Source organism: Pleurodeles waltl, chromosome 1_1 (assembly GCF_031143425.1).
Source record: "Pleurodeles waltl isolate 20211129_DDA chromosome 1_1, aPleWal1.hap1.20221129, whole genome shotgun sequence".
Taxonomy (NCBI): Eukaryota; Metazoa; Chordata; class Amphibia; order Caudata; family Salamandridae; genus Pleurodeles; species Pleurodeles waltl.
In genome coordinates this window covers 11,364,324-11,378,826 of record NC_090436.1, presented here as the reverse complement: position 1 = coordinate 11,378,826, position 14,503 = coordinate 11,364,324, and the positions used below count along the sequence as shown (strand labels likewise).

The 14,503-nt window shown below is 46.6% G+C and overlaps 1 protein-coding gene across 1 annotated transcript; it reads left to right on the top strand.

Annotated features, from left to right (window-relative positions):
• Positions 1–508: 508 nt before the first annotated feature.
• Positions 509–1,153, top strand: LOC138287890 (uncharacterized). The gene has a single exon (XM_069228903.1). It carries the CDS (start codon positions 509–511, stop codon positions 1,151–1,153), a length of 645 nt encoding a protein of 214 aa, XP_069085004.1.
• The last annotated feature ends 13,350 nt before the right edge of the window (positions 1,154–14,503 follow it).

Genomic DNA, 14,503 nt, shown 5'->3' with positions numbered 1-14,503 from the left:
GGGCTGGATCTGGTCAGCTGAGCTTATAACTACCTTCCCAATAGTTTGGTCCCCTGTTTGCTATTTTGTTCTCAGCACAAACAAGACTTTGGGCTCTCGTGATGTTTTGTTGCATTTTTAACACAGCCATGAAGGTTGAGTCAGTGTTTGTCTTTTTTGACCCCGATTGTCACAGCAAGATTGCCGACAGCAAAAGAACTGCTCAAGCGAGTACGGGTCGAGGGCCGACGTAACTAGGGGAGATTAACACCCACAGATCATTGTGGATCAGCATTCATCAGTTGTTAGGCCTGAAAATATACTACTACTACCTACTCCTACTCGCACCGCTACTCCTACTCCTACTACTGCTACTTGTATTGCTACTCCTACTACTCATACACCTACTACGCCTACTGATAATGCTGCTTCTACTACTACCACTATTACTCGCACTGCAACTCCTACTACTCCTGCTACTACTATTTGTACTGCTACTACTACTCATACTGCTACTCCTACTACTCATATGCCTACTACTCCTACTGATAATGCTGCTTCTACTACTACCACTATTACTCGTACTGCTACTCCTACTACTCCACTTACTACTATTTGTACTGCTACTACTACTACTCATACTGCTACTCCTACTACTCATATGCCTACTACTCCTACTGATAATGCTGCTTCTACTACTACCACTATTACTCGTACTGCTACTCCTACTACTCCACTTACTACTATTTGTACTGCTACTACTACTACTCATACTGCTTCTCCTACTACCCCCACTCCTACTACTCATCCTACTACTCCTACTTGTACTGCTTCTACTACTACTACTCCTACTTGTACTGCTACTCCTACTCCTACTCCTCCTACCACTCCTACTTGTACTGCTGCACCTACTACTCCTCCAACTACTACTACTCATTCTGCTGCTCCTACTACTCCTACTACTCCTCCTATTTGTACTGCTGTTCCTACTACTCCTACTCCTCCTACTACTACCATTGCTCCTACTTCTACTGCTGCTCCTACTACTATTCCTACTCATGCTGCTACCCCCTACTCCCCTACTCCTACTACTCTTACTCCTACTACCAGTGTTCCTACTCATACTGCTACACCTACTACTCCCACTCCTCTTGCTATCAACATTTCTATGTAGTGTTTCATACCTCACCTCTGATGTTTTGTAATGCTGCAAGTTGTGTTCAATTGCAATGTTATGACATGCTATTTCACATATGTATGTATGTATATATGTATGCATGTATGCACATGTATGTATGTATGCCAGTATGTATGTGTGCATGTATGTATGCATGCATGTATGCATGCATGTATCTATGTATGCATGTATGTATGTCTGTATGTATATATGTATGCATGAATGTATGCCTGTATGTATGTATGTATGTATATATCTATGCATGAATGCACATGTATGTATGTATGGCAGTATGTATGTGTGCATGTATGTATGCATGCATGCATGTATGCATGCATGTATCTATGTATGCATGTATGTATGTCTGTATGTATATATGTATGCATGTATGCACATGTAAGTATGTATGCCAGTATGTATGTGTGCATGCATGTATGCATGTATGTATGCATGTATGTATGTGTACTCATACAGCAGAACCCGAGCCGAAAGGCAGCAGAGCACAGTACAGAGTTAAAGAAAGCATAGAGTCTATGAGTGATAGGAGAGGATGTTGGCTTGTGGACAGTTAATGCATTGTAATTGTAATTCATTTGACGAGGCGTGAAAGCTGTTTTTGGTGCGTAGCACGCTACTCCGGAACCCAAAAGGTTTAGTGGTAGAATAGTATACGGAATATACTATAGTGGATTACTATAGGGAAATATGACTACGGTCTTAGTATTGGTATAGGGAGGTATGAGTTGATTTGAGAGGAGGATATGTGAGTTTGTTAGTTGGATTGACTAGAGTAATGGAGGGACAGAGGAGGAAAGAATCCAGAAGTGTTAACCCGGGAGTTTATAGTAATAGAATGAGGCTTGGGATGAGTGAAGGAGAGGTGGAGGAGGGAAGAGTCTGTGGAAAGGGTTAGGGAGACCACAGTAGTAGAAGGCGTTTGGGATGAATCAAAGGTGAGATAAATGAGGGAGAATTTATTAGGGTTGTTTTGGAGATCATAGTAGTAAACTGAGGTTTGGGTGAGCTTGATGTGGAAGAGGAGGGAAGAGCTTCGGCAGGGTTACTTTGGAGATGAAAGTAGTAGAATGGGTTTGGGATGAGTCAGAGTGGGGATGGAGGATAGATTGATAGAGACATAGGGTGATGGGAAGACAGAGTAAAGCTTATGAAAGTGTAATATGTTTCTATTGTTCAGTAGGACTAGAGTAATAAACACATAGATACATAAATACATAATAAGGGAATATAATAATGGAGATAATATTTTGAGATTTAAAGTTGTATTGTATTAAGACAGACTGCTGGCCATAGATGTGATCTAAGTGCACGATGGCTCTCTGAGTCACACAGGGTTTGTTTTTACTTAATGGGTAATTCATCTTGGCCAATTCTCTCTCTACACAGACTTAGACAAAGCCAGACATGATCTAGGCCAGATGTTTGCATGCAGGTGCTCAAGTCTCGACATTTTTGATGAGTAGAATCTTCTCTCTTTTGTGTCTCCATCTCTTTGTCTCTAGTTTGCTCCTCTGCTTTCTTTGACTTGTACTTGTCTTTTCTCACATTCTTTTTCTCCGTGTGTACTTTTCATTCCCTCGCACTATTTGTCTCTTTTCTTTGTGCATGCCTCCATCCTCTCTTCTCACTTTGTTTCATTTTTCTTTCGCTCTTATTCCCTTATTCTCTGACTTTGTTTCTTGTTATGTCCATATCTATTTTGAGTTCTCATTTTTCTGTACTTCTTCGCTTCCCTCATTCGCTTCTTTTCGCTCTTCTTTCCCTGCCTGTTTCTCAGTCTATCTGTTTCACAATCTCCCCAGTTCATTCTATCTGTTTCTATCCAATGTTGTTCTCTTTTGTCTTGCTTTCACACTCCTACTGTACTCTAGCTCCTGTATTATCGTTCTCTTTTCTTATCTTTTTCTTGTTCTTTTTTTCCCGCTTTTGTACCTTCCTTTCCTTATTTTGTCACACCCTTTTTCTTTTTTAGACCTATTTCATTTTCCCCTCTCTATTTCTCTCTATCTCTCACTCTTTCCCTGTTTTGCCTCATTTTCTGCCTGTTCCCTACTTCCACTGTTCTATTCTCTGGGCCTCATTTACAAGAATCTGACGCATCATTAGCGATGCGTCAGATTTCTTGCTCTGCCCTACAATCCCCTGATGATGCAATGGATACTCTGTATCTACAATACAGCGCTCCATGGCGCATGTTTTCACAGATGCGTCAGAATTTCTGACGCATCTGTTGGCGTTAAACTGATGCAGTGCTGGAGTTGCATCATCAAACTGACGTAACTCCAGCAATGCGGAGAGAGTCCCAAATGAAAAAGCCCTGCGTCAATTTTACGCCTGCTCTGAGCAGGCAGTAACATGTTGATGCATTGAAGTGGGAGAATGAAGCAGTGAGAAGTTGTAAATTTCACTGCATCAGTTCTACGAGGCTTTTTCCGTGGGATCGCCTACCCTGCATACATTATACCTGGCGCGTCAGTTTGTAAATATGGAGCAGTGTAGTGCAATGCTTGCGCAGCCACTTTGTAAAAAAAAAAATGGCGCAACAGTGGCGCAAAGGGCTTGTGAATGAGACCCGCAGTCTCTTTCTGGGCATTATTGAGCAAAACAAAGACCACCCAATTCCGGCATAGCAACATTTAGCTTCGTGGACTCTCAGGTCAACTCAGGTCATTGCCCTATTTTTGATGGGTTTGTACCCCCTCCCTCATGACACTATGCACTACGACCTTTCTGATATGCTTGGGGTCACCTGGGCTTGAGTCCTCTCCTGCTCCAACCCACGAGTTTTCTGCTGGTGCTCCCCCAGCCCCACCTCAAATTAAGGCCTAGCGTTCCTCCATCTCTCTCGTCCCCCACCCCCTCTGACATCACTCCTCAGGATGGTGCCCCCCACCGTCCCGGGCCTGTCAGCTCTGGGGCCAGCTCCTCTCCTCCACCTCCACACCCCAACCCCTCCCGCCCTCCCCTCCCCACGGACCTGCTGCATGCAACAAGCCTTGTCCAACGCAGGAGGATATTAAACCTTCATTGCCTGTACTTTTGAACCTGAGAAGAACAGATGGTTGAAATAACTCGTGCTTTGATATTCCCTTTTACTATTGGACGGATCGTGTTACTAAAACCTCTTTCTCTCGGGTCTTATAGAAAACAGAATCCAATAATAAAGGGGGGTGCTAATCATGCAGCCCCCCCATGACGTGGCTGCCACTGACTGATAGGTGCGCTGGGGGTGGGGGGCACCCGTGCACACATGCTTCTAGTTTGGGACGCAGGGGTTTTAGGGTGGGGGGGTTGCCCCATTGCACGAGCCTGGCCCTCCCTCAGTACTCAGTGTCTACGGTGGCTCGGATGGCACAGGAGGAGCACATCTCCTGCGCTGGTGAACGTCACCTCATCCCACGGCATATCCAATTTCAAAGAAATTCCGATTTAGTTGGTAAAAGGACTGGAATTGAGTCAGATTAACCTACGCGCCCAGGATCACACACTGACGTCAGGTGAAGATGTGCTCCTGGAAAATAGATCACCTTGTTGTACAGTCAGCCACTTCTTTTAATGGAGCCTCCACTCGCACGTGCCCTCCCATAATCACGTGGCACGTGGTGGACCCTTAGTCCCTCGTTTGGCGCGAAACCCGCTGGCCGGCCCAAATGTTTTGTAGTGACCCAGGCTGACAGAAATCACCCCTGTACCCACTCTCTCCCAGTAGGTTATGTTCAGGGCCACTGAAATAATGCAGCAGGAGAGGGCCAAATTATGCGGCATGGTTGAGTAAATTATGCGGCAAGAAAAGGTGAGGTATGCGGCACAACGCTGCACGTTTTGTAGTAGTATTAGTTCATTATTTCATCATTTTTGAACTTGGTAACACTGTCTGGGCTTTTGTGGCACCTCATTAGTACTAGTTTAACACCCAAATATAGCAACAAGCAACCGAAAAGGGAGCAGTCCAGCTTTGCAAAGGGCCTTTCACTGTGCGGCAACACGTGTCCCTCCATTTTTAGTAACTTTTAAACCGCTTGAGCTAGAAACAATTTTTTGTTAAAATCTGCAGATTATGCAGTGGATGATGGATTATCTGGCAAATGTGTCAAATCTATGATTATGAAAAAATCCCCGCTGCCTCACAATCGCATAATACCAGTGGCCTTGGTTATTTTTATAATATTAAGCCCACGCATCAAGACAGAAACCACTGAAGGAGGGCCCTGGACAATGCTCGGGAGCCAAGAGGGCAGTGCAGGAGGGTGAGGGCACGCCCAGTCGCAAGGACAGAGGTGCTCTGTGCCAAGAGGAGAAGACGGCTAGCTTTGCTTCAACTCGAGGTGTCCTCAGACCCCTCAGCCCGGAACAAACTAATCTATCACATGGCTTTTGTCTGCCACCCACGCTCTGACATCATGCACCCGGAACTAAAGACAAAGGGTCTGATTTAGGTCTTGGCGGAGGGGAATACTCTGTCCCAAACGTGATGGATTTCCTGCCCTCCTTACTACGATCCCATGATGTCCTACGGAGATAGTAATACAGCGCACGGGAAATCCGTCACATTTGTTGCCGAGTATTCCCTCTGCTAAAATTTCAATCAGGCCCAAAGACCTGAATCTAGAGTGGTGGATTACCCTGCCTACCACACCGACGGTCCGCCCACCCTGTCCAGATAGGTGCCCCTATCGGAAAGCTCACTCTGCTGGCCCGACGGAGTCGGAGGCCGTCCAGTTAGGACTTCAGACTGCTTGTCCTTCTACAGCCGACATTCAGAGTTCTTCCTGTCTGTCTCCCAGGGTGTTCGCTTTCAGGGCAGCGAAGCATTAGATTCTTTTGATTTCAATGACAAACCCACTTACTTTTCACAAACTTGTTTTTCAGAAACAAACTCCCAAAGCAGAAGCTTATTTTTGTAAAAATCAAAAACGTTTGATGCCTGGCGTGTCAGCTGTTCCTCTAAAGGCACAGCGATTACTACTGAGAAGTGGTGATGGACAGACGCCCACAAAGGCAAAATCAGGCCCCAAGAATTAATCTTTGATGTAAAAAAAGGAGAGCGAACGAGATACCCATCTAGTGGCTGAATTGCACAGTATGAAACCAGAAAACCTGGAATCAATTTAGGCTTCGAAGCTTGACCAAATTGTGTGATCTTAGGCGAATATTTTATCTGACTGTGCCTCCATTTGATTGCATATGACAGCACCTTGAAGTACGTGAGGTCAGAGTGTGCACCGTACAAAAACCTCTTTTGTACTTTCTTTATTAGGATATAATCTTGCTCCATTTATAATATGATTCTAGGTCACATATAAGTTACACATGGCAATGGCATTGCCTATTAGTTCAATAATGTATTTGTGGTCAGGGCATTGGAAGCATGAATGTTTGTAAGTTCATGTTTAAAAGTCGTCAGTTTTAATCTCTCAATGCAGTGAAGTAATCTGATGTGGTAAAGTGAATCTGATGAAGAAAGGTGAGCAGGCTCCCAGATGGTAAAGAAATTCTTGAATGTACTTAAATTACTTAGAAATCCTTAAAGATTTTTTCTATTTTTACACAATGTTCATTGCACAATTTTTTGGGCAAACATTTTTATGTCTCAGCTCCTGCGCAGGCTCCTAGATCCCTGCCAGACTCTTCGCTCAGCCCCCCCTCTTAATTTGTAGGGTGGCCCGCCTTTAGTGCAAGAGTGTAGAGAATGGGGGGACAGCTGGCTGACCAGTGATGCCAATAACACAACTGCCTTGTGTTTTGTTATGTGGCAACATTTTCCTTGTGAGCCAAGCACAATGAAGGCACTCAAATGCCGACTTTCAGGCGCTAGATTTTGGCAGAAAAAATATTAGAAATACCCAAGGTTAGTTTGTATTTTTTATGCACTAAAGTGTCACTAAGTGGTGTACTGTGTGTGTTTTGTATTACAAACATGAGTGTGTGACTATTAAAGTATCTTTAATCTACGACTATTCTAAATTAATGGTTCGGCTTCGCTACAGGGATCCAAGGTTATTCATTGGTGATACGCTGGGTTAAATTACTCTCTGGAACCAGAGTTGTGAGAGTATTTCTCTCACTGGTGTTTCAACCTCATGTTTAATGGGGTATTGTGGATGAACCTGTGGTATGACATGGTAGGGGGAATCACTATCCCACCCCGCATGGTTGTGGTACGGGGTTAGAGCCTTCACCAATGCCCAATCTACAGCTTAAGCTTATTAAGCATAGTATCTCTGGAACTAGGACCAAGAAAAATGGCAAAATGATACCTTACCTTTGTTGCCAGAAAGACATCATAACTGTTAATCTTCCCCAAAATATTACTTTAATTGTGCACTCTATTTCTCCCTCAATTCGTATTTTCACTTTGTGGACCTTTCGGGTGGTGGAGATGCACCTGTCTGCAGTTTCGACTTCACGAAAGTCTTTAGTTGCTGTCACATCCAGATGCTCTCGAAGGTTCTGGTGGACTTTTGTGACCTCTCCCACGCTGACTAGCAGTCACCTCCCACGTCAATCAATCAATCAATCAGTAATTTGTTATGCACGCTACTCACCTGGTAGGGTCTCAAGGAGCTGGGGTGGGGGGTGCTACTGCTCAAAGAGCCAGGTCTTGAGACACTTCCTGAAGGTCAGGAGGTCCTGGGTCAGACGTAGGTTGACGGGGAGGGAGTTCCAGGTTTTGGCAGCAAGGTGGGAGAAGGATCTGCCGCTGGTTGTGGTACGGTGGACGCGGGGGACGGTGGCGAGGGCGAGGTTGGCGGAGAGGAGCTGGAGTGTCGGGATGTGGAAGTTGAGACGCTCGTTGAGGTAGGCAGGTCCGCCATCGTGGAGAGCCTTGTGAGCGTGGATCAGGAGTTTGAAGATGATCCTTTTGTTGACGGGGAGCCAGTTTGTCAGGTGGGCTGAGATGTGTTTGTGGCAAGGGAGGTTACGGATGAGTCGTGCTTAGGCGTTCTGAATGAGCTGAAGTTTTCACTGGAGCTTGGCCGTTGTTCCCGTGTAGAGTGCGTTGTCGTAGTCCAGTCTACTGCTGACGAGGGCGTGGGTGACAGTTCTTCTGGTTTCAATTGGGATCCAGCTGAAGGTCTTGCGAAGCATGCAGAGGGTGTTAAAACATGAGGACGAGATAGTGTTGACTTGCTGGGTCATAGTGAGCGATGAGTCCAGTATGAAGCCGAGGCTGCGTGTGTGGGTGGTGGGCGTTGGGGCGGCTCCTAGAGTGGCAGGCCACCAGGAGTCGTCCCATGCTGATTTGTTGGAGCCGAAGATGATGATCTCGGTCTTCTCCGAGTTCCGTTTGAGGCGGCTTGCCTCCATCTAGTTGGCAATGGTGTGAAGTCCGGTGTGGAGGTGGGTCTTGGCGGTTGCGGGGTCCTTCATGAGTGAGAGGATCAGCTGTGTGTAATCCACGTAGGAGACGATGTTGAGGCAGTGGGATCGGACGATGTTGGCCAGCGGCGCCATGTAGACATTGAAGAGGGTGGGGCTGGGAGAGTATCCCTGGGGAACTCTGCAGATGGTCTTGGTGGCTTTTGACAGGAACTGGGGGAGGCGGACTCTTTGGGTTCTTCCAGAGAGGAAGGAAGTGAGCCAGTCCAGGGCTCTGTGGCGAATTCCAGCGTCGAAGAGACGTGTGCGAAGGGTGTGGTGAAAGACGGTGTCGAAGACTGCGGAAAGGTCAAGGAGAATGAGGGCAACGGTTTCACCCTTGTTGAGCCTGCTCCTGAGGTCGTCGGTGCAGGCGATAAGGGCGGTCTTGGTGCTGTGATTCTTGCGGAATCCAGACTGGGAGACGTCGAGTAGGCTGTTGTCCTCCAGGAAGCTGGATAGTTGGTTGTTGACTATCTTCTCGATGACCTTCGCAGGGAAGGGGAGTAAGGAGATAGGTCGGTAGTTTTTGAGGTCTTCGGGGTCGGCTTTGGGCTTTTTGAGCAGGGTGTTGACTTCGGCGCGTTTCCAACTCTCCGGGAAGATGGCGGTCTCGAAGGAGCTGTTGATGATGGTACGGAGCTCGGGAGCGATGATTTGGCTGGCTTTATTGAAGACGTGGTGATGGCAGGGGACGGCGGGTGAACCGTATTGGATGGTGCTCATGGTCTTGGTGGTTTCCTCGTTGTTGGTGTGGGTCCAGGCACTCAGGATGTTGGTGTGGATGGGTGCGTTGCGGTCGACGTTGGCAGTGGTGGTGGTGGGGGTCGGCGGTGTGAAGCTGCCATGGATGTCTGTGATCTTGCGGTGAAAAAAGGTGGCGAGGGAGTCGCAGAGGTCTTGTGAGCGGGGTGGGGGGTCAGCAGAACAGGACTTGGGGTTGGTGAGTTCCTTGATGATGCTGAAGAGCTCCTTGCTGTTGTGTGCATTGTTGTCAATTCGTTCTTTGTAGAAGGATCTTTTGGTGGTCCGGATGAGCTGGTGATGTTTGCGGATGGCAGTTTTGAGGGCGGCGTGGTTGCTTTCTGTTTGTTCTTGGCGCCAGATCTTCTCGGCTTTCCGGCATTCTCGCTTGGAGGTCTGAAGGTCAGCGGTGAATCGGGGAGCTTTCTTGCTGGTGCGGGTGTTGGTAATTTTCCTAAGTGGAGCGAGGATGTTGGCACAGTCGTCGAGCCATTGTCCTGTTCTTCAGCGAAGTTCTCAATATGATTGGTGTTTTTAGCTGAAATAGCTGCCATTGTTTTCTTTTTAAATTGGGGCTTTTGGTGTGGAAGTTTCTCTTCTTTTTTATTGAAACTTCAGATGAGTGTTGTGAATCTTTTCTTTGTTTCACATACTCGTTTCAGTGTTCTTACCGCCCTTCTCTCTTACTGCGCCTGTCTGGTGAGTCATGGAAGGAACAAGATTGGCGAGTGTCAGTATATTGGTGTCTATCAGGAGTTTTTAAATTATCCCTATTTCTTAAATTGTAGCGCTTCTCAGAGGTCTCTGCTCGTGAAGATTCTCGTCTTTGTTATGGACTGTCTTTATTTTGTTTATCCGAGCGTTTTTTTAGAACCACCTGATGCTTGTTTGGTAGAATCCGTACTGGATTTACCTTGTAGTTGTGGTTTGCTAGGTCAGACTATACTGAGCTATACTGGTACATGTTTCGCCAACAATCTTTGACGGTTGTGTTCTTGATCCTGTACAGGTACATCCCGGAGATGTTGGCATATTACCAGTGCTAATGCTTCCCCTTTAGGATTACTCAATATTATTGAGAATACCCTGGCAAAAGTACCCATTAAATGCATCCCCAAGTCCAGTGCCAGGGCAGCCCAGTATTCATTTCGAATCTGCTCTAACAGTTCCGTAAGATTTGCAAGTGTTGTTGTACCATGTGCGGAAGTGTATAGTGCAGCAAATACTAAACCCCTTGTGACACAGTTATCCACTGAGGGAACCATCCCAAATGGCAAGCACCTAGTGAGAACTCTATGTTTGTCTTGGGGACCCTTATGGGGAACCAGTGCTTCCAAAGCACTTTTTTTTGTGCTAGCCAAAACTGAATTTGTTTACGTTTGGTGGGTACTTTACCCATAACTGAATTACGGTAGCAGGATTAATTCCCACTGTAGCTGCACGTGGTTGCGCTGGAGCAGCCCTTGCTGGGGCAGTGTTTAAGGTCTGCATTACAAATTGCATTAAGCATTTATATATTTCTACTAAACTAGTGAACAAGCCACATATTTCCGCTACCACCTAAGTACCTGCATTAGGATGTGGTGTGAAAGTAGACAATTCTGGCCATGTAGGTCCGTCATTGCTTAAAGGACCTAGTAGATCATTTTGTGCAACGTGTGGTAGGGTGCCATCAAGTCAATTTCAGTGTTCTTGATAAGATAGTGGTATTTCTAATTATGCATGTTCTATATTGTACGGGTGTGTTTGCTACAGTAAAGTGATTAAATGTGTGTGTTTTCCCTTTTGCTGCTGGAAAAGTGACCCAAGAATAATAAATTGCAGTGCTGGATACTTCCTGAGCTTCAGCTATGAACGTAACTCCCCCTCCCTCATTTGCAAGGCCATGATTTTTTTAATGTGCTGTGAAGAGGACTCTCATGTTTGCTGCAATTGCTACCCATTGATGGGATGTCATATTTTAAAATTGCTCAGTTCGGAGCTAGAAACACCAGTTTTCAGATGTCCTTTTTGAAGGTTCAAGCTTGAAGAACCTACTGTGTCAAATAGGTACTACCTATCCAGCTGCGGAGGAAATTTGCAGTGTTAGCCCTAAATATGATCATCTAGTCTATGCAAGGAAACACAATCCCCATTGCTGTGTGATCGGTAGAGAAGAGGTCTGTCGGTCTGCTGGTGGTCCTCGGAAGTGGATGGAGAGAGGACGCCAGGTTCAGCAGAACTGCGACGGCATAGTGCAGCCTGGAGTGTCCCCTCTACCGTAGGGCAGCGTGTTGTTTTATAATAAATGATGGTATTGGTGTAAGAACTGCCCTGACGTGACAATATGTACTCTTTGGACCGGCAATACCCCATACATAATCACTTAGCCTTGGGCACAGCACAAGATGTAATGTCATTCAAGAGGCCAATAATAAATTCTGCATGGAAGGGCAACTGATAAAAATAATAAAGCATCTCCACGAAAATGAAGCTTTAGCTAAAATAATAATAAGAATTGAATGACATCTATTCCAGAAGAAGAGGACCTAAGGAAAGAGAGGACAGAGTCCAGACCACCCGCATGTGCCCAGGCAGTGCAGGATGGCAATGCCCACCTTTCTTGGAGATACGTTGCTGATGGACGGTCGTAGAGGAAGTGCAGCTGTGGAGTCCTGGCAATGCACGGAGATCCTGGGAGTCATCCATGAGCTGTCCCATGCCAGTCGTCGGATTGCAGAGGGGTTAGTGTTCAGCAGGGCTAGCACAAAGCCTTGGCAAATGCAAGAAAGCATTGCATGGAGTGTTGCAGGTTTTGGGGACCAGCAAGTTCCAGGTGACTCAACCTTTGCAGGTAAGTCGGGCCAGCCCTCAGCAAAGAAGGGAGGCAGAAGGAATCGTTAGAGCCCCCAGGATGACCCTATGGCAGCATGCAGAGGGACCCGCAGAGAGGCCTCAGCAGCACTGCAAAGAGGGATGCTTACGTCGCAGGAGTTGCAGAGAGAACGTTGTTCTTGGAGCTAGAGAGTGCTGGAGGCTAGGGCTTCTTGGAGCTAGTAGGTCTTTGAACTGAAGAGCCAACAAGCCTTGGCAGTGACAACCAGATGAGGTGCATAGGGGCCATTCCAGCCAAGCAGCTACAGCAAGGAACTACAGTCTTCCCAGTTGCAAAGTACACAGGTCAGACCTCTGGAGAGCGACAGAACTATCACTTGTGTTTCAGAGCCTTGAAGAGTCCATGGGACAGCAGGAGCCACAATCCAGTCGTTATCGTTGAGGTGCATGTGGATGCAGGGGAGTGACTCCTTCACTCCAAGGGAGATTCCTTCTTGCCTTCCTAGTGCAGAGTCCTTGTGACTCTGAAGAATGCACCGCCACAGAGGTTTGCCGAATTCTTGCAAAACTTGGAAACAAAGTTGCAGTAGGAGACCAGCAGTGGTTCCAGTGTCCAGGTTGCAGACGTGTCTTGCAGAGAGTCTTCAGAGGGTTCCAGAGACGAATCATCAGACAAATCTAGGGTCCCACCCTCAGGGGAGCCGTTAAGTAACCCAGGAAGGGGGTCGGACACTTTTTGCAGTGGCCCACCTATCAGTCACCTAGCTGGCCTAACCAGTCAGATGCTCCCAGAGGCCTCTGCTCATCTTACTCCCAATAGGGTAGAATCAAGTGGCCACCTGGTAGAGCTGTGGGCACCTCCCTAGGGGAGGAGCTGGACAGGTGAGTGGTCACTCCCCTGTCCTCTGTGTGGTTTCACGCCAGAGGGGGCTCCTGCACTGGAGTGAACTGGTTTATGCAAGGAGGGCGCCCTTCAAAGCTGTCTGGTGGTGCTCAGAGGAACCCCCACCCAGACCCAGAGACACCTATTTCTAAAAGACAGGTGATCACACCTCTCCTCTACAGGAAATGTTTTGTTCTGCTTTCCCCTGCCCGACTTAGGCTCAGCAGCAGGAGGGCAGAACCGTGTCTGGGGTCGACAGCATCACAGGCTGGCATGCAGACCCTGCAAGGCTGTACAGGCAGACATGGCGGATCCCCAAGAGAAGCCCCAGAGAACATGGTATCATGCAACTAGCACAGGAATCAGTGCAGTTGCATGATTTCAACATGTTTGATACCAAACATGACTGGGCTTGGTGAAGCCATTATGTAGTTGGACTACTCATGTTGACCAGTGTCAACTTCACACTTTAAAATGGCTTTCCCGCACTTACAAAGCCCAGCAAATGGAGACTGGGGTTTGTAGAGGCACCTCGGGTCATGCAGGGTGCCCTCACACTTAGAACCATACACCCTGCACTTGGGCTGAAGGGCCTATCTTAGGGGTAACTTATAGGATCCAAGTGCAGTGACCATGAAATAAGGCCAGACTCATATATGGAGTGAAAGGTGCATGCACCATTTCACACAGGCTCCAGTGGCAGGCCTGCAGACACAGTTTGCATCGGCTCCCGAGGGTGGCATAATATATGCTGATGCCCATGGGGACCCCTGGTGTACCACTGCCCTGGGTGACTAGGAACCGTATACTAGAGACTACCTGAGGCACGCCAGTATGACAATTGTGGGATGTGAAATACACTTACCAACTCCATTTAGGGGCGAGAGCACCGACACTGGTATCCTAGCCAGCAGGATCCCAGTGAATTACAGTCAAAACACACTGACACCGGGCAAAAAAGTGGGGGCAACTATGGCACAAAGGTGCTACGTTCCCACAAATTCATTCAGCCATTTTGCTGCTATGTCTGTCTAAAAACTCTACAGAAAATGCTTTGGTGAAAAAACTTTTTATTGGAACCCCCCATCCGCTTTGTTTTGCACCCCCTTAACTGTTCATCACAAAAGTTTGCATCATCAGCCAATGCAGCAAAAGCAACGGGTTGCAAAGTTTCATGGAGATTTGTCAAATGGTGGCAAAGTTATTACCAATCAAATATCAGATGAATTCCTTTCTCTGGGAATTCTAACTAGAACTACAAAGTGTCTGCCACTTTGTAACAGATAGATAGATAGGTAGATAGATAGATAGATAGATAGATAGATAGATAGATAGATAGATAGATAGATAGATAGATAGATAGATGGATAGATAGATAGATGGACAGATAGATAGATAGATAGATAGATAGATAGATAGATAGATAGATAGATAGATAGATAGATAGATAGATAGATAGATAGATAGATAGATAGATAGATAGATAGATAGATAGATAGATGGACAGATAGATAGATAGATAGATAGAT